Source organism: Schistocerca nitens, chromosome 3, assembly GCF_023898315.1.
Source record: "Schistocerca nitens isolate TAMUIC-IGC-003100 chromosome 3, iqSchNite1.1, whole genome shotgun sequence".
Taxonomy (NCBI): domain Eukaryota; kingdom Metazoa; phylum Arthropoda; class Insecta; order Orthoptera; family Acrididae; genus Schistocerca; species Schistocerca nitens.
Window position 1 is genome coordinate 130,589,703 of NC_064616.1, and position 21,115 is coordinate 130,610,817.

The following is a 21,115-nucleotide window of genomic DNA, read 5'->3' on the forward strand; positions in this document are numbered from 1 at the left end:
CTTCAGGATAGCAAAAACGCTAACTGGATTTCATTTACTAGTTCTTCTAGCAGTTTCACTCCATCTTCCGTCGTGTGGGCCAATGTCCAACAGCTGTCTGGAGCCAAGGTCCATTCCCCAATTTCCAGCCTGACCATAGCAAATGGTGATCGTTGCAGATGATGTCAGAGTGGGCCCTATTGCTATCTCCAACACCTTGGGCAGCTATTTTTTGGAGATTTCATGCTCCACACACTATCATCCTGCCTTCCTCCATCGGAAATCAGTGGAGGCAGCTCCGCTGACACCCTTCTCTTCTCAGAATTCTAATTGCTACAATGCTAGTTTTACTATGAGGGAGCTAGATCATGCTGTCACTTCTTCCCAATCCTCCACCCAAGGGCCAGATGACTTTCACATTCAGATGTTGCAGCACCTTTCTCTTGCGGACAAGCACTTTGTCTATATTTACAATTGGATCTGGGCAGAGGGCACATTTCCCAAATGCTGGCATGAAGTCACTATCATACCCATACCTAAGCCTGGTAAGGACAAATACTGTCCTTCTAGCTACTGCCCCACTTCTCTCACCAGCTGTGTTTGTAAGATGATGGAACATATGATTCATGCCTGGCTGGTATTGTGGCTCGAGTCTTGCAATTTACTAACCAATGCACAATGTTGATTTTGAGCTCACCATTCTGCAGTTGACCATCTCATCACTTTGTCAGCCCATGCCAGGAATGGTTTGCTATGGAAATACCAGACTATGGCCATGTTTTTGGATTTGGAGAAAGGCTACAACACCTGCTGGAGGACTGGTATCCTCCGTACTCTCTACACACAGGCTTCCAAGGTCACCTGCCCTGTTTCTTTCAGGAATTTTTAAAAGACATAGTGTACAAGGTATGTATGGGTTCTGCCTTGTTGGATACCTTTATCCAGGAAAACGGAGTGCTTCAGAGTTCTGTCCTAATCGTCATCCTCTTTGCTGTTGCCATTAACCCTATTATGGGCTGTCTCCCACTGGGCATCTCTGGCTCTGTTTCATTGATGATTTTGTGATCTATTGCAGTTCTTCATGGACTTGTCTCCTTGAGTGGTGTCTCCAGCATTGGCTTGATCATCTTTACTCGTGGAGCATCATCAGTGGCTTTTGTTTTTCCACTGAAAATACCAGTTGTATGAATTTCTGGTGATGGAATGGGTTTATTCCACCATCTTTAAATCTTGGGCCTGTTGCTCTTCTGTTCATTGAAAGTACAAAATTCCTGGGGCTCACGCTCAATAGGAAACTTTCTTGGTGCTCCCACATGTATTACGTGGCTGCCTGCTGTACCCGGTCCCTCGGTGTCCTTTATTTCTTCAATGGTACTTTCTCGGGAGCAGATAGAACCACTCTCCTCTATACCCAACAGATCCCTTATCCGTTTGAAACTAGACTACGGGTATTTCGTTTACGCATCTGCATGTGATGTTCTTCTCAGTGGATGTGTGTGCTGTTTGTCTGCCAAGCCTGGCCACCCATCCTATGCCTCCTCCTTCAATGACTCCTTCGACTGCCAGTATGGGATGCGTCCATCTTCTGTGTTACCTCCTGGAGTTCGCTTTCAGCTATTGTTCCATCAGCTTAACTTCACACTACCTGCCACTTTCCTGATGGGTGTGAACCCTTCACCAACTTGGCTTTGTGCAGCGGCCCGTGTTCACCTTGGACTTCATTCGCTTCCTAAGGACACTACTCCATAAGCCATAAGCTCCTCGAGCTTTGCACGGAACTTTGCAACACTACCTTTGTGTACACTGATCGCTCTCGGACCAGCCGTGGTGTCGGATGTACCTTCATCATTGACATCGATGATTTTCGGTATCAGGTTCCAGAACACTGCTCAGTATTTACAGCAGAGCTCTTTGCCTTGAACCAGGCCATTAAGTACATTCGGCAACACAGGCTTTTCAGTTGTGTTATTTGCTAATGGTAACACAGGTTTTTTTAATAGCTGGATGTTCTTTTCCCTTTTAACACCCATATATTTAGTGATGAACAGCATTTTGCTGGAATTTGGCCAAATCTGTTACTCATTGTTCTAGCTTCCTCTTTTTACTGGGTGTCCATAGCTTAGTTGAACCAGCCCTCTGTGTTCTGCACAGTATGTTTCCATGCAAACTTTCATGACAGTAATAAAATTTTCTTGGGCTTCCAGCCGCATCAGGTGGTTAAAATCCCACGAGCTTTCGACAGAGCTCTCCCTGGTTATTGTCAAGTGGTAAGACTGACTGCCGTGTCGCCATGGCCGCATCGTTATATAGCCACACTGGCTGTAACATCACTGGTGCTCTCTTCCTCGCCATATATGGTCATGTTTTCATTCCGCGTCCATCGTGCCCATTTTAACATCGCGATAGCCAGGTCCCAGGCTGTGCTGAGCTGCAAACCTCCATCCTTGTTGATGGTTTTTTTCAGAGGTTTGTATTTCAATAGCTTCTTTTATGATGCTATCCCAAAATCCCTTTGTCTTCATAATGACAGATCTTTTGTTGAATAGAATTCGGTGTCCATTTTCTAAGGTGTGTTCTGCCACGGCTGATTTTTCTGGATAGCGTAGGCGTAAGCACCTCTCGTGTTCCGTCTGGCGTTGCTCCGTCGTGCGTACTGTTTGGCCGACGTAGTAAAAGCCACACTGGCACTGAACACTGATGAAATGTTATATCTCTTCAGGAGACGGCTAATCTTTCCTGACACTGTACCACAGAAAGGCAAAAATACAAGTTTCTTTTTTTCTTCTTTGATGGTGTTCTCTTCTCTGTTGGTGTGTTTCTTGCGTGTTACACCAAATATAGCCTGTGACACTTGTCCATGGCTGTACCCATTATCCCGGAAGACTTTTTGGAAGTGGCTCAGTTCTAGTGGCAGACTTTCAGCGTCTGAGATGACTTTAGCACGATGGACGAGGGTATTCAGAACGTCACGTTTTTGTGCCACATGGTGGCACCTGAGAGCGTGCAGATACCGATCTGTGTGTGTCGGTTTCCTGTAGACACTGTGGCTGAGGTGCCCATTGGTTTACAGTCGAACGAGGACGTAAAGGAAGGGAAATGCACCATCTGTCTCAACTTCCATCGTATACTTGATGTGGCCGTGAATGCTGTTCAGGTGTTCTAAAAATTCTCCCAGTTTTTCACGACCATGGGACCAGATGATAAGTGTCATCGACGTAACGATAAAAGCAACTTGGCTTAGCTGGAGCCGTGTCCAATGCGATGTTGGCTATGGATGGAGCTAATGGGCTTCCCATAGCCACGCCATCCAACTGGTCGAAATACTTGCCACCATGTAGGAAGTACAACGATGTCAATGTGTGCTTAAACAGTCCCACAATTGTGCTATCAAATAACTGGGAGAGGAGATCTATACAGTCATGGATCGGAACATGTGTAAACAGGGAGACCACATCAAAACTAACCATTATATCTCCTTGACTAAGACACAGTTGTTTAATTCTGTTGATAAAGTTGTCGGTGTTCTTGATGTGATGCACACAATGACCCACATGCGGTGCAAGGAGGCTGGCCAGGTGTTTTGCCAGTCTGTAAGTGGGTGACCCAATGGTGTTCACAATGGGACAAAGAAGAGAATCCGGTTTGTGGATTTTTGGTAGTCCATAAAGCATAGGTGGTCTCAGCACCTGATAGAGGAGATTATTAATAATGTCGTCTTCCAGTGTTGACTGTTTCAGAAGCTCAGATGTCTTCCTCATTATTCTTGCAATTGGGTCCCATGGCAGTTTCTGGTATGTATCCTCTTCAAGAACCAACTGAATTTTGGCATCATAGTCAGCTTTATTTAGAATGATGGATGCATTGCCCTTGTCAGCTGGCAGAACCACGATGAGGGGGTTGTTGCGGAGTGTGTGAAGACCATTGCGCTCAGCCCTAGTCAAGTTAGACCTCGGTGGTTTAGATTTTGAAATGAGCGACACGTTTCACAACGAATTTCGGCAGCACTCTCACTAGGCATCTTACAGATTGCTTGTTCAACCCCACTTATAATATCACAGATAGGGATGCTCCGAGGCGCTGATGCGAAGTTAAGACCTTTCTTAAGTGCCGAAATGGCACTCGCGTTGGTCTCTTTCTCCGTCATGTTGATGACAGTTTGTTCCATTGATTTCCACTCTGCACCGTGTTGTTGTTGAGATAGCCACGTGAACTTCCCTTTCTGTTTCTCTGTGGTCTTCTTTTGCAATGACACGTGTTGTGCTGTGATGGCCACGTTGATCCCCTCCCAATCTACTTGCGAGAGTACCTCTGTCAATTGCAGATGGATAGCCAGCAGCTTGCGACCATTTAAATCCAGCTGCCTGCTAGTGAAGTGTATCCTATCCCGCAACAGGGCAGAGCTGACACAATGGTAGATTCTTCTAGCTGCCGAGGTGTTGATGTGATGGCTCACCATGGCAAATCATGGAATCATGTTCTCATCTCGACAGCGTATCAGGAAGGCTAGAGAGCTTAACAGGTTAGCCTTCTTAACATGCAGGTTTCCTAGGCGTTTAATGCTGCACCATATTTCCTCGGCGATATGAATTAATAAAATTTTCTCAGACTTCCAGCCACGTCAGGTGGTTAAAATCCCACGAGCTTTCGACCGAGCTCTTCCTGCTCATTGTCAAGTGGTAAGACTGACTGCTGTGTCGCCGTGGCTGCATCGTTATATAGCAGCACCTTTGGCTGTGACGTCACTAGTGCTCTCCGAAAACACCATCAACAAGGACGGAGGTTTGCAGCTCAGCACAGCCTGGGACCTGGCTATCACGATGTTGAAACGGGCACGGCGGACGTGGAATGAAAACATGACCATATATGGCGAGGAAGAGAGCACCAGTGACGTCACAGCCAGCAGTGCGGCTATATAACGACTTGGCCATGGCAACACAGAAGTCAGTCTTACCACTTGACAATGACCGGGGAGAGCTCAGTCGAAAGCTCGTGGGATTTTAACCACCTGACACGGCTGGAAGGCTGAGAAAATTTTATTAATTCATATCGCCGCAAAACCATGCTTTCATGACAGTGTTTTTTGTGAATCTTCAAAGTGTTTCAGTTCTTTTCACTACTTTCTTTAGAGGTAGTCTAGTCACATCACTCTCTCTCTCTCTCTCCTCAAGATATTGCCACACCCAGTCTACGAATTCACATGTCTGACCATGCAAAATATGGGCAGATAGCTTAACTTTATGTTTAGTAACCAAACTTTCCTGCCACATCTGCTCTGATCTCCAGATAATTGTTCATATAAAATAAATGTGTGTGAGGGAAACAAAGCACAAGACAAAACTGAATCACAAGAGTGACACCGGCCACATACAGCTGACAAGTAAATGCTATGTGGCATAACAGAACAAAAGCCACATTTGAAGCACATACTCACCAAGTGAGGTGGCGAGTGGTGCTCTCACTGGACTTGCATTTGGGAGGCTGATGGTTCAGATTCCCGTCCGGCCACTCACAGTTAGGTTTTTGTCATTTCCCTATACTGCTTAAGGCAAGTACTCGGATGGTTCCTTTGAAAGGGCAGAGTTGCTTTCCTCCCCCCTCTTTCCCTAATCCAAGTTCGTGCTCAGTCCCTAATGACCTTGCTGTTGATATGTCATTAAACACAAATCTTCCTTCATTCCCTCTTCGAGCACATTCTGTGGTTGATTATTGCTGTGGTAGCAACGCTATAAACAACTAGATGTCAGTTCCTTTGTTATTCTGACCCAGATATAAGTGTTCTCCAATTAGGAATGAAACGTCATTTCTGTAGAGCATTATGAAGTAATTAATCATGCTAATTCTACTATCTCATGCATACATGTTGTATGAAATGATACTTCGGTATTTCTTGTTGCCGTTGATGGTTTAGCAAAATTTCCAGCTGCATAGGACATTTGCAGATTTTTGGGTCCACAAATAAATTTGTCAAAATGTTAATTGTTGTTTTAAGCATATAATTAATATGTTAAACCATGATGTGTTTTAATTTAAATACTTAATGAAAACATTATCTAACTTGCAGAACTGCGAACTATAATTCAGAAATGGAGCAATACCGAATTGAGCAGTGCAGGCGTCCCCCAGAACCCCCACCTCAGCCACCATCAACTGTAGTTGGGAAGAGACGACGTGGTGTTCGCAATCAGCATCAGCACAATTACAGAACTAGAGCTGCTCAGGAGCAAAATGTCAATGCAGAATCTGAGGTATGAGGACATATTTATTACATCATTTCCCTAATTAAACAGCATATCATGTGAACAGTTTTATGAGGCATTTAAGTTCACAAATTAGAGGTTAAATTTAGGGTGCATCATGATTAATAGCAAAAAATCATGCAGTTGAAAGTATACGATAATGAAAGTGAAAACATCAGTGTGCAAATGAGGTGTTTGCGAGATGTATGTGAATATGGGGGTTATGAGCCATTAATTCCTTCGGTATGGAATATTGACCTAGTTGGTACAAGTATACTTGAAATGTTTCTTTTTGATTATGTCCCTATCTAATTAAACTGAAATCGTATCTGTAGGCCATAGTTGGGGAACATGGTACATGTATGATGGCAACCAGCGCATTCTGCTGCCAATGTAAGACAATAGCTAACGTGCCGATATGGTCCACATTGATGAGTTTAGCAGGGTCTATATCTTGACCTCTAAGACCACCTGACCCCAACCCTCTGAATTTTTTCTGTCTGGGGTCCTCTCAGAACGAAAGTGTACAACACTTTCTGCTGTTACCGTTGATGAACTGAAGCAGCAAATTGTACAGTCTTGCAAAGATTTACTAGATGGTCTCAGAATTTTTGGAAGACTGAGTAACTCATTGCAGAGATGAGTGCAGTATTGCATGAAAATAAGAGGACAACACAAGGAGTGCCTCCTTTAATCTGTAAGAGTATAACGTGTTATGTGCTGAACTAGTGTTCTATTTCTTGTTAAGATAAACCATGGGTGAAATCTGACCCAAGTTCTCATTTTTGTGCTGATTGACAACTGAGCACCTTAATTATTTGATGAATTGCTACATTTAACCCCTTAAGGTGACGCTTGAAGATTGAAGGTTGTGATCTTCTTTAATTCAGGGTCAACTTTCTGTTACCAGTGTCTCTGTCTGTCTGTCTGTCTGTCAGTCAGTCAGTCTTACCAGTGTCTCTATCTGCCTGTGTTTTTGTTCCCAGTTTTATTGTTGTTGTTGTTGTTGTTGTTGTTGTATTTTCTCAACACACACCTTGACGAATTCAGCATTGTACAGATGTTTCAGTTATTTCAAATTACTACTCAAAATATGTGGGTACAGAAAGGTTTATCTTTAATTTTATTATTAACTCTCCTTATTGTATGCAGGATACATGTATAACACTGTTTCCATTGTTATTTTTAAAAATTTTCTGGTTTCCCTTCAGATATTGGTAGAAGACATTTGATGGGCATCACATTCAGCAGGAAGATGTACCAGTTTTGGTCCACCACATTATGACCCATTATATTATGACGAGATAAGCAAGCCTTGACTCAGCTAGAGACTTTTCTTGTATTTTAGGTGACAGTAAGACATGTGGAAAGGGTTTCAAGTTTTGCATGTCATCTGGACTCTTACCAAAATTTTTGGGGGTGGGGAAAATAACTAATTTATTAATTTTTTCCAATTAGTAAAATCACATGTGCTGTCTGTTATCTCCAGAATTGCTGATGTCCTGTATCTATGTTACAATAAGTGTGCCCCAACTTGGTATGTTTCTAGTTTTTGTCTTTTCCTTCAACTTTTTTCTGTTGGTTTCTGCTGCCAAATGAGTGTTGTGGTTTAGTAAATATTAAATCTGACAGAGTTTATAGTTTAAATCCAAAGGAACAACCCATGAAAGAATATCAGAAACAGAATGCAAAGAAGCCTTTTTCCCTTAACTGATGGATGTGATTTGATCAACAAAACCTCATGAGAGAATTAAATAGTTCTACCTTTAAATAGAGGATGAAGGACAACTATTTAAGCTACACAGTTAATATATAAATCACAATTAACCATTTATGTCCTAAAATATCTGTGTGTCATTTGACGGGGCTAAGTTTGGAACTACTGACCTGCAGAACTTCTTTCATAATTCAGTTTGTAGGGGCAACAAATGTCTTTTGTTCGTGTTCTTTTTTGGTTAATTTTAAATATTGAATTAATGACACAAACAAAACTAAATATTTCAGTATTCTTCTTTTCCATTAGATTCAATGCCAGCTCCAGTATACTTAACTCATCTCTTTCCACTCTTCCATTTTTCCCACCTCTACTATTTTCTAAATGACAAACCTGTTGCTGAGATGTAGGATAATTGTTATGAAATGTACATGTGCACTGTAAGTGCAATAAAGCCAACTACTTTGTATGGAGTAAGATGATTTGTTGCTTTCACTCCATTAACAGTATACTTTCGCTTGGAAGTTTCATAGCTGTTTAGAATAGTGCTGCATATTTTCTACATTGAAATTTACAACATAATGAAAGCATTTGTTAGTAAAGAATATCACCCTGTTTAAGGTTCCATATTTTTGTTCTTTGCCTATTGATCACTAAATACCTAGACTTCGTTAGACATGGAAACATTTCTGTTGTGGAAACTCAGTTGTTAATCACAGGCTGTTCATATAAATCATATGGTTAGTGTAATTAATGAAAACTATTGGAAGTATAAGGAGCTGTTAATTGAACATGAGGTAGTTGGAAAAAAGTAAGTAAACTGTTTATTATTTCAAAAGTAGTAGACATAACTGTTAATACATTAATCCCACTGTGAGACAAGGTGGTCATGCCTTCATGAAGAAATGTTGGCAGTTTCCTAGAGAACAATGATTGTACCGAGGCATGCACCTCTTCATCCTAAGCAAAGGAACAGTGATGGACTTATTTCCTCGGGGCTCCAAAACTATGGAAATTGCATAGGGAGAGATCAGTACTGTATGAAGGATGTGTAAAGGCTTCCTAGCAAAACTTCTGCAGCATGGTTAAACAGCTTTGGCAACATATGTGCCGGCATTATTCTGCAACAGAATGTTTCCATCCATCAGTATTACCAGGCATTTAAACTTGGTGATATGCTTAACTTGTAGCAAATCCATGTACCGCTGGGCATTAATTGTGGCACCGTGTTCCAGAAAGTCGGTGACCAATGGATAGACAGATGGCATCATTCTGTTGCAGGATAATGCCTGACCACTTGGTGCCAAGGTCTTGTTGACTGGGCTGTAGTTGTGTCTTGAAAGTCCTTCCACATCCTCCATACAGCTCTGATCTCTCCCCATGTGATTTCCATATTTTTATAGCCCTGAGGAAAGACAGACAGGGCTGTTGGTTTGCTTCAGCCAAAGAGGTGCACACCTGGGTAGAGTCATAGTCCCATAGGTAACAACAAACATTTTTTCTGTTCAGGCATGAACTATCTTATCTCACAGTGGGCTAAATGTATTAACAGCTATGGCTATTACTTTTGAAATAATAAACAGTTTATGCATCTGTCTTGATTTCATTTGACTGCCCCTTATACATCCTGTAATGTTGGTATTTATATTACCTCTAAGAGGCTGCATCTTGTATTGCCCATAAAGGGGACCTACGGTCCCAAGAGTTATACAAAATGTGTCCACTCGGGAGGGCTGAGGGAGAACAGGATAATCTCACTCAGAATATGTTAGAAGATAATGTAGACTGCAGCATATCACTTAGCTTTTGTGAGTTTTTCAACCTAATGAGAATCTATTAATAAAATCTTTCCACGTTGCATAATGTGTCAGTTACTCACAAAAACCCTAGACAGCAGATACAGAATTTTGATTTGTTTCTACCGTAGATTTCAAAATGAAATGGTGTGTTCAAAACAAAAATGGCAACATTTCAAATCAAGTTTTTAGTGATTCATTTCTCATGTACACTATTTGATCATAATGTTGCAGCACTTGTTAATTGCCATCAGCTCTTCACCTTTATGACAGCTTGAAATATGCTGGGGACACTTTCGATTAGATGTCTGAATGTCAGTGGAGGAATAGCAGCACATTCTTTATAAAGAGCCAAAACCAAGAGTATGTAATGATGTGGGACACTGGTGTATGGAGTGAAGTCAACTTCCTAACTCATTCCAGAGGTATTCCATTGGGTTCGGGTAGGGTCTCTGGGCAGGCCAGTCCACTTCAGGAATGTTAGTGTCCACAAGCAATTGCCACGTACACTGCTTTCTTTGGGTTGCATGTCACACTGATACAGTCATTGTCTCCAAAATGATCTTCTACTGTAAGTACTGCACAGTGCCGTAAAATGTTTTCATATCGTTCTGCATTTAGTGTTTCCTTAAGTGCAGTATGGGTACCACATTCTAACCATGAAAAGCACCCCCATTCCATAACACCACTTCGTTGGTATTTAACTGTTGGCACTGTACAAGATGACAGGTAACGCTCTTCATGCATTTACCAAACCCAAACACATCCGATTGCCACAGGGTATAGCACAATTCATCACTTCAAATCATTCATTTACAGTCACCTACTGTCACATGGCATCACTGTTTATATTACCTTCATGTAGCTGAATGGCCTCAGTGGTCAGTTGGACCCCATTTTGGTGATCCGTATTTCTAACATACCCCAGTTATCCAACTGGGGAAACAGGACCTACAATTTAATGTGGATCTGAACCATATTTCACTTCTGGTTACTCATCGTATGACTTGAGACATGAAGGCTAGGTTAAAAGCAGACTGAAAAAGTCCACAGTCCAACTGGGATTCGCTCATGCAATTCCTCAGTTTCCAGGCAGCTGTTTTACTGATAGACCCCCAGGTGCAACTATTTCTTCCTTCTGCTCTCTGCAATGCTCGATAGATCCTGTCCGTCAGTTCAAGAGGTCTGCACGGACTTGGTTTAGCTGTGGTTTTCCTCCACATTTTCGCCTCACAGTCCCATCACCAACAGTGACTTGGGCAGCTTTAGAAGGATTGAAATCTCCCTGATGGATTTACTGCTTAGGTGACATCCAGTAACCAGTCTCTGTTCGAACTCGGCAAGATCTCCTGACCAACACATACTGCTTCTCTGCTGACAACACAATACTTACCACTGGCATCTCATGACATTTAGTGGTCAAATCTTGGTTACTAAGGGGTATCCAGATACATTCTTTCAGATAGTGTATTTCACAGAATTCTACTTCTGATCTGAGCAATAACAGATTTAAATCTTTTGCAATTGACTGTTGTTAATATTCAATATATTTTTGATACTCAGAATCCAGAAAACAATGATGTTACTGCAAGCTTGTCATCAGCAACTGATCACAATAATGATGACTCGACTGCTCGTGAGGAAGATTTGGCTTCCATGAGTTCGAGTTCTGACACAGAAAGTTCTGAATACTCCGATTGGGTGGCAGATGCTGGTGTGAACCTGGAGCCACCTAAAAGAAGTCCTGTGAGAAGAAGAGCCCAAGCTGCTCAGACTAATCATAGGCCTATAAGACAGAGGAAAAAGGTAAGTATTAAAACATTGAATTTCATTTTGCACATGCAGGAGCAACATGTGTGTACTTGTGTTTTTATTTATTTATTTATTTATTTATTTTAAAGGCAAGAGAATGTTGTGTTTAGGTGCATAAATACATGGGCTAACACAGTTAAATTTCTTGTCTGAACTAAAGCGAACATTAAATTTTGATTTTGATAAAATGTTGGCACTGGAGTTGTATAATGGTTGTTGGACTGTGTTACACATACCATCAGAAAGTATCTGTTTTTATTTGCACAGGTATTTCCAGCTGTCAACAATTTGTCAGAGGTTCCTGAAGCTTTCCGTCCAACTGAATGGCTTTCAGAAATTATACCAAGAAAAGCTCCTTATTATCCTCAGATGGGTGATGAAGTGGTTTATTTTCGCCAAGGCCATCAACTGTATCTAAATGCCGTGAGAAACAAGAAACTGTATGATTTGGGCAATAGGTGTGAGCCATGGGCTAAACAAACAATAAGAGTAAGGATTGAGAACATTACATTCAATTTACATCATAATTTTACTTTATGTTGTTAGCAGTAATGTTTTAAATCCACCGTGAGTTCATTAGCGTAGCCATAAATTAGAATTATTTTATACTTTACTCTGATAGACTTTTACACCCAAGATTTTGATTTAATAATTATGCATACAGTAATACTAAATGAAATTCTATTTCATCCTTAAGCTGATTATTATTTCAAGTACTATATTTGCAATGTAAGAAGAATTTGTGTGTATGATTTTTGGTATGGTTTCTTTGTAATGGCTTCACCGATAATATAAGTTGAAATTTCAGAATTTTCACAGATGTAGTTGCAGATGTCTGTGAAAAAATTATGTGCCAAAATATTTTCTCTCTCTCTCTCTCTGTGTGTGTGTGTGTGTGTGTGTGTGTGTGTGTGTGTGTGTGTGTGTGTGTGGTTTTTTTTTGAGAGAGAGAGAGAGAGAGAGAGAGAGAGAGAGAGAGAGAGAGTTGGGGGCTTTAGGAAGAGGGAAAATGCAGGGATTCAGTGAAGATGACATAGCTCTTTATGTCAGGGCAGACGGAAAATAAATTTCTATTTTAAAAACTAGTATTTTCATGATAAGCCCATAGTAGTGCTGTAACCAATAATTTTTAAAATTGTGAATATTTGATACAGTTTTACTTTAAACTATTTTGAAATTCCCCACATTGATCATGTTATTTTCTACTTCTTTTACTGTCACATTTAGTCTCCTAAAACCAAATTTCCTAAATTGGTGCCTCTGTAGGTAGTACTTCTTCTTACGGTGTCTTAATTGTACCCCTTTGACTGTCTTTTTGTCGGACAGACTCTTCTTCCAGATTTGGGTGAACTGTTGTAATTGGGTGTAGTACAACGCAACCAGTATATTGAATGCAACTTGATTCCATTGAAGCATTAACAACCTGAATCCTTAGGGAGATCACAAATTCTTGAGACATCCATGCTGTCCTCATCTGCTGGGCTCTGGCTGAGGTCATGTGCTCCAATGTGAGTCTACAGTCTGAAGTGCTTCAGGCTCCAACACATTCTGCACCCACCTTCCCGTGTCAAATCATATGGCAACACCGTCAATGCCAGGACTGTTTCCTTGTTGACCTCTAACATCAGCTCTAGTGACAGTGCTTGCAGTGCTGATGATACTGGTATCAGCTGTTGATCAGAGTGGAGAAGGGGCAGCAGCATGTATGTGATGCCTGTTGTGGAAGGGCTTGGGGGTAATTGTGCGACATCAGGGGGTACCCGGCCATCCACGTGAAGGTGGAACTGGTCACAGTGCCTCGAGCAGACACCATCCTCTGACCAGATGTCACAGAGATGCCTACGATGACAGCTGGAATCCATTTAGGGCAATGTCTGAAACTGCGAGCTCAGCCTGCCACACCCAGCCGGAAGAGGCACAGCAGCTTCCCAGGTTGATGTCCAGTTGGAGGACGCAGGAGGTGTAGCACTGTCTTCAGCTGGCATCTGTGGAGTAGCTTCACTGGGCTCGTACGAGAAGAGAAACTGATCCAAGGTAACATTGGACGAAGAGTAGCCAACGTAGTTTTTCACCAGAGTTTCGAACGTTTGCACTAGGAGTTATGCATCACCATTAAATTGTTGATGGAACGGCAGGGTGAGGATGTGACATATACCATGGGAATCGCAAAATTCCATGAACTCTTGGGATGAGAACTGTGGACCATCAGACATTGAAATTGTGGACAAGCCTTTGAGTGAAAAAGATTTGGACAAGGCTGCTACAGTGGCAGTTGTGGATGTGGAAACCCAATGAGTGACATATGGGAAATGAGAATATATGTCAGTGACCAACAGCCAATAATAGTTGGGAAAGGGGCCATCGAAATCCACATGTATATGGTCCCACGCATGCAGCGGAGTCGGCCAAGGAGATGACAACGACCAGGGATTTGCTTGGTGCACCGCATACTGTGAACGAGAGGCAACCAGGCAGGTAACATCACTGTCCAAGTTGGGCTAAAACATGTGTCGACTGCCCAACACTTTTGTGCGTGATATGCTCCAGTGATATGCATGTAATAAATACAGAACCTCCGAATGAAGCACTGAGGGGATCACTAACCAAGAGGCCACATGACCCTTGTCTAAAAGCACAACACTATCCACAACAGAGAAGTGATGTCAAAAGATGTAATAATTATGGAGGGGGTCAGATGCACAAGAAGGTGGTGAATCCAGTCAACCACGTGGTATGAATGTTATGACCTTCTGAGAAATGGGATCTGAAGCTACAGCCTTTGTGATTCATATGCTAGTTACAGGAAAACCATCAACCATCTGATGTGCAGCGCCATCAATGTGAAAACAAAGCAATTCCTTCTTATCAAATCCTGAGTCCAGACCAGCCAGCAGACGGGACAAAGCATTGGCATTTGTGTGTTGATTTGTAGGGTGGAAATGAATGAGCAGGTGGTTGATACGTCACTAAGAAAGGCACAGACTCAAAACATGGTCTTAAGGGTGGAAAATGCTGTTTCCCAAGCCAGTGATCAGCAAAAATGAGTCCCTTTGTGCAGCTATGCATGTAACGATTGTGCAATTGTCACTGCCCCGGACAAAAAGTTATGGTAGTATCTGACTTTGCCTAGAAAAACTTGAAGTTCTTTGACTGACGTAGGGCATGGAAACAACACAATAACAGAAACATGATGGTGCAGGGGTCTGAGACCCTTGTGAGAAACTTCAAAACCAAGATAAGTGATAGAAGGTTGGAAAAAATTGACAGTTTTCTAAATTACACTTCAACCCGGCCAATTGGAAGACAGAAAAAAAAGAAAGAAAAAAAAAGAGTACAGAGATTTTGTAAATATTCCTCAGTGGAGACACTGGAAACTACACTGTCATCCAAATAGTTTGCACAGCCCAGCGCAGGTGCTGTAAGTTGTTCAAAAAATGTTAAAAAGTAGAGGGAGTGTTGGTGACTCCAGAAGGCAAGTGCAAGTATTGGTACAGTCCAAAAGGGGTATTGACATCTAACATATGTTGTGACTCTGTATGTAGAGGGAGTTGTAAATAGACATCCGACAGGTCAATTTTTGAGAAATACCGATCGCCTGGTAACTTTGCAAGGAGTTTGTCTGAGTGCAGTATCTGGTATATATCAACTACAGATTGTGCATTCACAGAAACTTTCAAATCACCACAGAAGTGTAACTGGTCTGACAGTTTCTTTACTATAACTAAGGGGGTAAACCATTTACTTGGTGCAATAGGCCAAACAAACCTGGATTCCATGAGGCAATCTAATCCATCTTTGACTTGTTCCCCAAGTGCCATTGGAACCAGATGGGCCCAGGTAAGTGAGGCTGAGCAGAAGATTTCAGGATAATGTGCACTTGAAAATTGTTGGCACACCCCAATCCAGGAGAGAACAAATAGGAAAACTCGGAACATAATGCATCTGACTGTGCGTATACGGTACTTGTTCAGACACTAAATTCACTTCATCTCAAATGGTAAAACCAAACAGTTTAAAGGCATCTAATCCAAAAAGATTCTCTGTATGTGTGTTATCTACAACAACAAATGTAAGTGACCAGACTACTGACTTGGGGCCGAGAATTGACCAAGAATAGAAATACTCTATTTATTGTAATTTATTAACTTTTGTGACATAGGAAGAAGTGGAGAGGAGCCCAGGGCAATTGAAGTTTGTGAGTTTAACAGGATTTCCACAGCTCCTGTATCCACTTGCATGTGCAGAACTTTACGAAAACCATAACATCTTTGAGAAGCTCATTTGGCACAACAGAAATAGCTGATACAATGCTTACATCCATAATGCGTCAGGATCATTATGCTGAATTGTTGCATTACAGACAGAAGGAATGAGACCTCTTTTGACACAATTATGACAGGTAGCCCAGTATTTTGGGCAGTCTGGGAGCTTACAGTTAATGAAACAATAAGGGCAGGACGGGAGCATGGAATGTGTGCATGCTCTTTATTGGCCTGTTTATATTGTTGGTCTGGTTGCTGCTGGGAGCGCGGCCAGCCACCTTGACACTGTGATCGTGTGTAGACTGCCGCGACAATGTCTTCCCCCTGTAAACTACCTGAAGCTTGGTGTGAAGGAGACTGTTGGAATTGCTGATATCTCACACAATGACTCAAATTTGGTTGCCCGTAGCTTGTGACACCTCGAACGACTCTGCAATAGCTAAAACCTCAGAGAGGTATGGATTTTTACACTGGAGGGCACGCTCTCACATCTTGTAATCTGAAGCTAAATGAATGATAGCCTCTGTCACCATCCGATCAGCATATGGCTCTTTATGCACATTGGACGCAAAATGATGATGATGACAACTTAACCCATGGAGTTCAGCAACCCATGCTCGATAGGACGGATGTGGTTGCTTCCTACTCAACCCGGAATGCAATAACATGAGTTCGCTTACAGTAGTATTTTGAAAGTAGTTCACACATTTGGCCAAATGTTAAAGATGGTGGATCCTGCTAAGGGGAAAGTTGGCATAGGACTCGATACATTATTGGTGATATCCATGAAAGGAGCAAGGCACAACATAAAATAGCATCAGTAATCCCAAAAGCTTGAAAGTGATGTCACAGATGTTTCTTGAATGTGTTCTATTCCACAACTTACTCATAACATGTAGAAAAGGGATGCGAATAAACCATGGACACCATAGAGGGCAAAACAGCAGGCACCTTACACTGAGTAGTATGTAGACTAGACAAAACAGAAGCCAGTGATTGAAGTACTTGAGTTTGATTGTCCAGCACCTATCATTGGTGGTGCAACACCTTGGAAAATTATTTTTGCTGTTCGACCAATTGACATACAGTGTCCCTCGTATCACCATCAGCCATCATGAGAATGAACAGAGGACCAGCAGAGTAGAAAGTTGTGCAGAGAACAGGGCGACACTCATCAACAGCCGTGTTGTAATAGTGCAGCATGACCAGTTGACTGAACACAACTTTATTCCAGGGAAGCAGTAACAACTTGAACAAAATATTTAAGTAACATTCAGCAGGAACCAGTTGCATATGCATAAAGCTGTAGCAGTACATATAGAAAACTGAGACAGAAAGTAGCTCGGCTAGCATTAAATAGGCTGGGAACCATGGCAGAACCTTCTGGAAGTACGCGCACACATCTCTGCATGAACCATTACTGTTCACAATATCTTTTTAGCTATTCTGACCTCCCAAAATTTGTTTATGATGGAGATTTTGACTGGGGTGGTGGCCTAATTTTCAGTGTGGAATTGGAAATGTGACCACTGTCAAGGATAAATATTTGACATTAATTGTTTTACTCTGCGCCATTTTGCTGGTGTGTAAAGTTGGTTGCAGGTAGCAGTAATCAGGATTAGGATAGAAGATTCAGGACTCTTTAGCCCAGCTTAATCCTAGCCTTGCAACTTGGATTAGCTACTGTTAGTGAGAGAAAGTGGAGCATTTCATTCAACACATTCTACCACCTTGCGAGATAAATGATAACTAAGGATTTTGTGTTTCTATCCCTATCAGGCACACGAGCTAGTGAAAGTAATCGGTATTAAATATGAAATCCGACCACCTCGGCTGTGCTGTTTAAAACTTGGCCTGATGAATCCTGATGGGCGCCTAACTGGAGAAAACTTCACTATAAAATATCATGATATGCCAGATGTTCTAGATTTTTTAGTTCTCAAGCAGACATATGATACGGCAGTTGCACGTAATTGGAGAGTTGGTAAGTACATTTTATGATGTGCATTTAATTATGACTGCTGACTGCTGATCATAGACTTCTGCTTCTATTCGTTTTATTATTTGAATGTAGATTTTTTTAATGATGAATACATTTAATATATGTACTAATAGAAAATGAAAATCTCTAAAGATGTGACATAGGAAAATCATATTTGTCTGGGTTCCTAAAAGAGAACAGCAAAGATGATGATTTAAATTATTCAAATTAAGGAAGGACAGCAGTCAGTTGCAAAATCTGTGGTTTATTACAGACCTAGATTTTGACAGCTACGTTGCTAGCATTGGTGCATTACCAAAGCGTCATATAGGTCCCAACTTGTCATATGTCATGATCTTTGGTAATGCACTAATGATGACTATGTTATAGTCAAAATTTAGATCTGTAATAAATTACAGATTTTGCGACTGACTTTTGTCCTCCCATCAATTTGAATATTCAGTGATTGCTGTGCACACAGACATCAAGTGGATTCCAACTTGCTTAAATTATTGTTCTGTGGCTATAGTAGAAACCACTTATAAGTGTGGAAAATTATACATTATACATTATGCAATAGTTATATGTGGGTTGTTAAACAAGTAGTCTTGTTTTGAACATTTTTATGAGATAGTAAACATTGTAGAAATTTGTGCAATTAACTGAATTTCAGTAAAACCATATTGTGGACTTGTGGTAGGATAGATAGTTCTTTCAAAGAAATGCCTAACACATTTAACATAAGACAACAGCCTTTTATTGTCATCAATAGTGATTATCAAAAGACGGCACAGTCGATTGCTGTCTTGAAGGCAACATGAATCATCAGCAAACGCATTCATGCCTTGATCACTATATCAGATGAGAAGTGATTCCTGATCTCACAGTGACCACAGCAGGAATTGGGTTCAGCGTAGCACCTAGCATGTCTGCTAGATCAGCAGTAACTATTTGCTGAACTATGAGCAAGAGTGTTGCTCACCAGATTTCCTCTCACACTTCATCACATTCCCTAATAGTGCATCAAAAGACAGAGCTTGGTAGATTCATGGGTCATAGTTGTGTTTAGTGATGAGAGCAGATTCTTCTGTGCCATAAGTGATGATCATTTGAAAGTGTAGCATCAATCAGGAGCCTAGCAACTACCAACATGTGTCAGGAAGTGAGATAATGTAGCAAATCTGGAATCATGATATGAGGAGCCAAAATCCTGAATGAATGTAAATTTCTGGTGTTTTGCAAGGAAATGCTGTACAATGTATGATACAGAGTGATTATAACTAAAATGCAGTTACTCAAAGAGGTCCAGTGTGGCTGTAATTATAGTATGGCAGCAAATCTTGTTAGATATTCTAATGTGTTAATGCAAAACTGATTTACGCTGGGAAAAAATTAGTTCAAATTTTGGCAACCAGATGCAAATCTGGTGCCGTGAATGCAATAAGAGGACATTTCTAAATGTTTCCATATGTAATGGACTTAGAAATGGGCTGTGAGCAGAAAAGGTCAAACAAGTGAAAAATGCATAATGTTGATTTTATTACTATTCACTGCTTACACAGTTTGTTTGATGTGAGCACCAGAGAAATCGACAAGATGCTACATTCATAAAATGACATAATCAGCAGTTGCTCACAGCAATTCTAGTGGAATCTGAGCAATGTGTTCCTTTATAATGGTCTTCAGATCAGGCAGAGACTGAAGGTGTCCTTGATAAACATGTCCTTTTAGTTATCCTCAGAGTCAAAAGTCACATGGATTCAGGTTAGGTGATCTTGCAGGCCTAACATCTGGATGTAACATGTTTGTGGAAGGTTGAGTGACATGAGGTGTTGCCCCATCTTGATGGAAACAGTGGTATCCACACAATTGCACCATTCCAAAGGAGGAATCACATGCTGTACAAGGAGGTCTCGATAACATTCAGATATTACTGTATACTTGAGAGGTCCTCTGGGTGTATTCTCTTCAAAGAAGAGAACCACACAGTAACCCTGGGTTTGGTGTGGGACGGCGGTGGGGTGAGTGGACTGCTGTAGCCTGTTGTGGGGTTGTGAACCACTGAATGCTACGGCGGGGACGAAGCCTCTCCATCGTTTTTAGGTTCCCAGTTCCATACAATACAATACAATACAATACAAGTATAAAGTTGATTAAGATGAGCAGGAAGGACATCATAGTTTTGGAATCAGCTGAATGCTGATTGAGGAAATGTTCAGAGACAGATGCACCATGCATATGGTGGATGTTAGTATAGAGGGAGGTAGCATCAGTGGTGATAAGCAAGGTGTGTGGTGGAAGTGGGAATGGGTACGGACTTCAAATGATGTAGGAAATGGTATGTGTCTTTAATATATGAGGTAAGTGTTTGTACTATAAGTTGCAGGTGTTGATCAGCTAAGGCAGATATACATTTGGTGGGTGCTCTGAAGCCAGCAACTATGAGATGACAAAGGTGATTGGATTTCAGGACCTTGAGAAGAAGGTAGAGAGTGGGGATGTGTGGTTTGGGTGGGGTAAGAATTTCTGTGGATTGAAGTGTTAGCCTTTGTGAGGGGGCTTGAGGTTTTAAGGAGGGACTGTAGGTCAGTTTGTATGACAGGGATGGGATCTTGATGGCAGATGCTGTACGGGAGACAGTTAGCGTAGACCCTTGCTTACATACTCCTGTTGGTCAATTAGTAGTTCCCTTGTCTATGGGGAGGATAATTATGGAGTCATTAGTTCATTAGTTTTTTGGGGATGAAGAGCCTGTAGTTCTGCAGAGGGCAGGTTAGGATCATGTTGTGGAGACCTGAGGAAGGGTTGTGAATCAGTGCTGGATGTTAGGAATTCTTGGAACGCTTGTAAGGGATGATTTTGAGATAGTGGTTGTGGATCAAGTTAGGATCATGGTCGGAACTGTTCAGGGCAGGGTTCAGTGTCAGGTATGCTGTTGAAAAGGATTTGGGATTGGGTTGCAAAGTAGTATTTCCAGCTGACTTTTTGTATGAAGGAAAGTAGATCCTTCATCAAAGCAGACTCTTGGATAATAGAAATAATTCAGGAGGGGAGTTTGCCTTAGATGAGAGTTTGAGGACACTGTACTGTTGTGACTGGTTCTTGTAAGCATAAGTTATCATTGCTCTGGGAGGTAGTGGTGAAGGCTAGTTGATGTTAAGAAGCTTTGCCAAGCTTAGTTTGTTGGAGAGGAGTGGTGGTTGATGGTGTGGTTGTTGAGGGAGCTAGAGAGGGACAGGAAGGGAAATGCCACTGTTGAAGTAGTTTAGGAGTAGATGATATAGTTTTTTGAGGTAAAGTCTGGTCTCTTGTCACAGTTTGAAATGGCTTGGTGG

General features: G+C 41.5%; 1 protein-coding gene across 1 annotated transcript in view; it reads left to right on the forward strand.

The window, feature by feature from the left end:
• Positions 1-21,115, forward strand: part of LOC126249102 (PH-interacting protein) — a 278,680-nt gene that overhangs the window by 216,005 nt on the left and 41,560 nt on the right. Inside the window, exons 17-20 of the mRNA XM_049950753.1 lie at positions 6,041-6,224; positions 11,289-11,531; positions 11,805-12,026; positions 17,579-17,783. Of these exons, the coding sequence (XP_049806710.1) occupies positions 6,041-6,224; positions 11,289-11,531; positions 11,805-12,026; positions 17,579-17,783 (854 nt within the window). The remainder of the gene's footprint in view (positions 1-6,040; positions 6,225-11,288; positions 11,532-11,804; positions 12,027-17,578; positions 17,784-21,115) is intronic.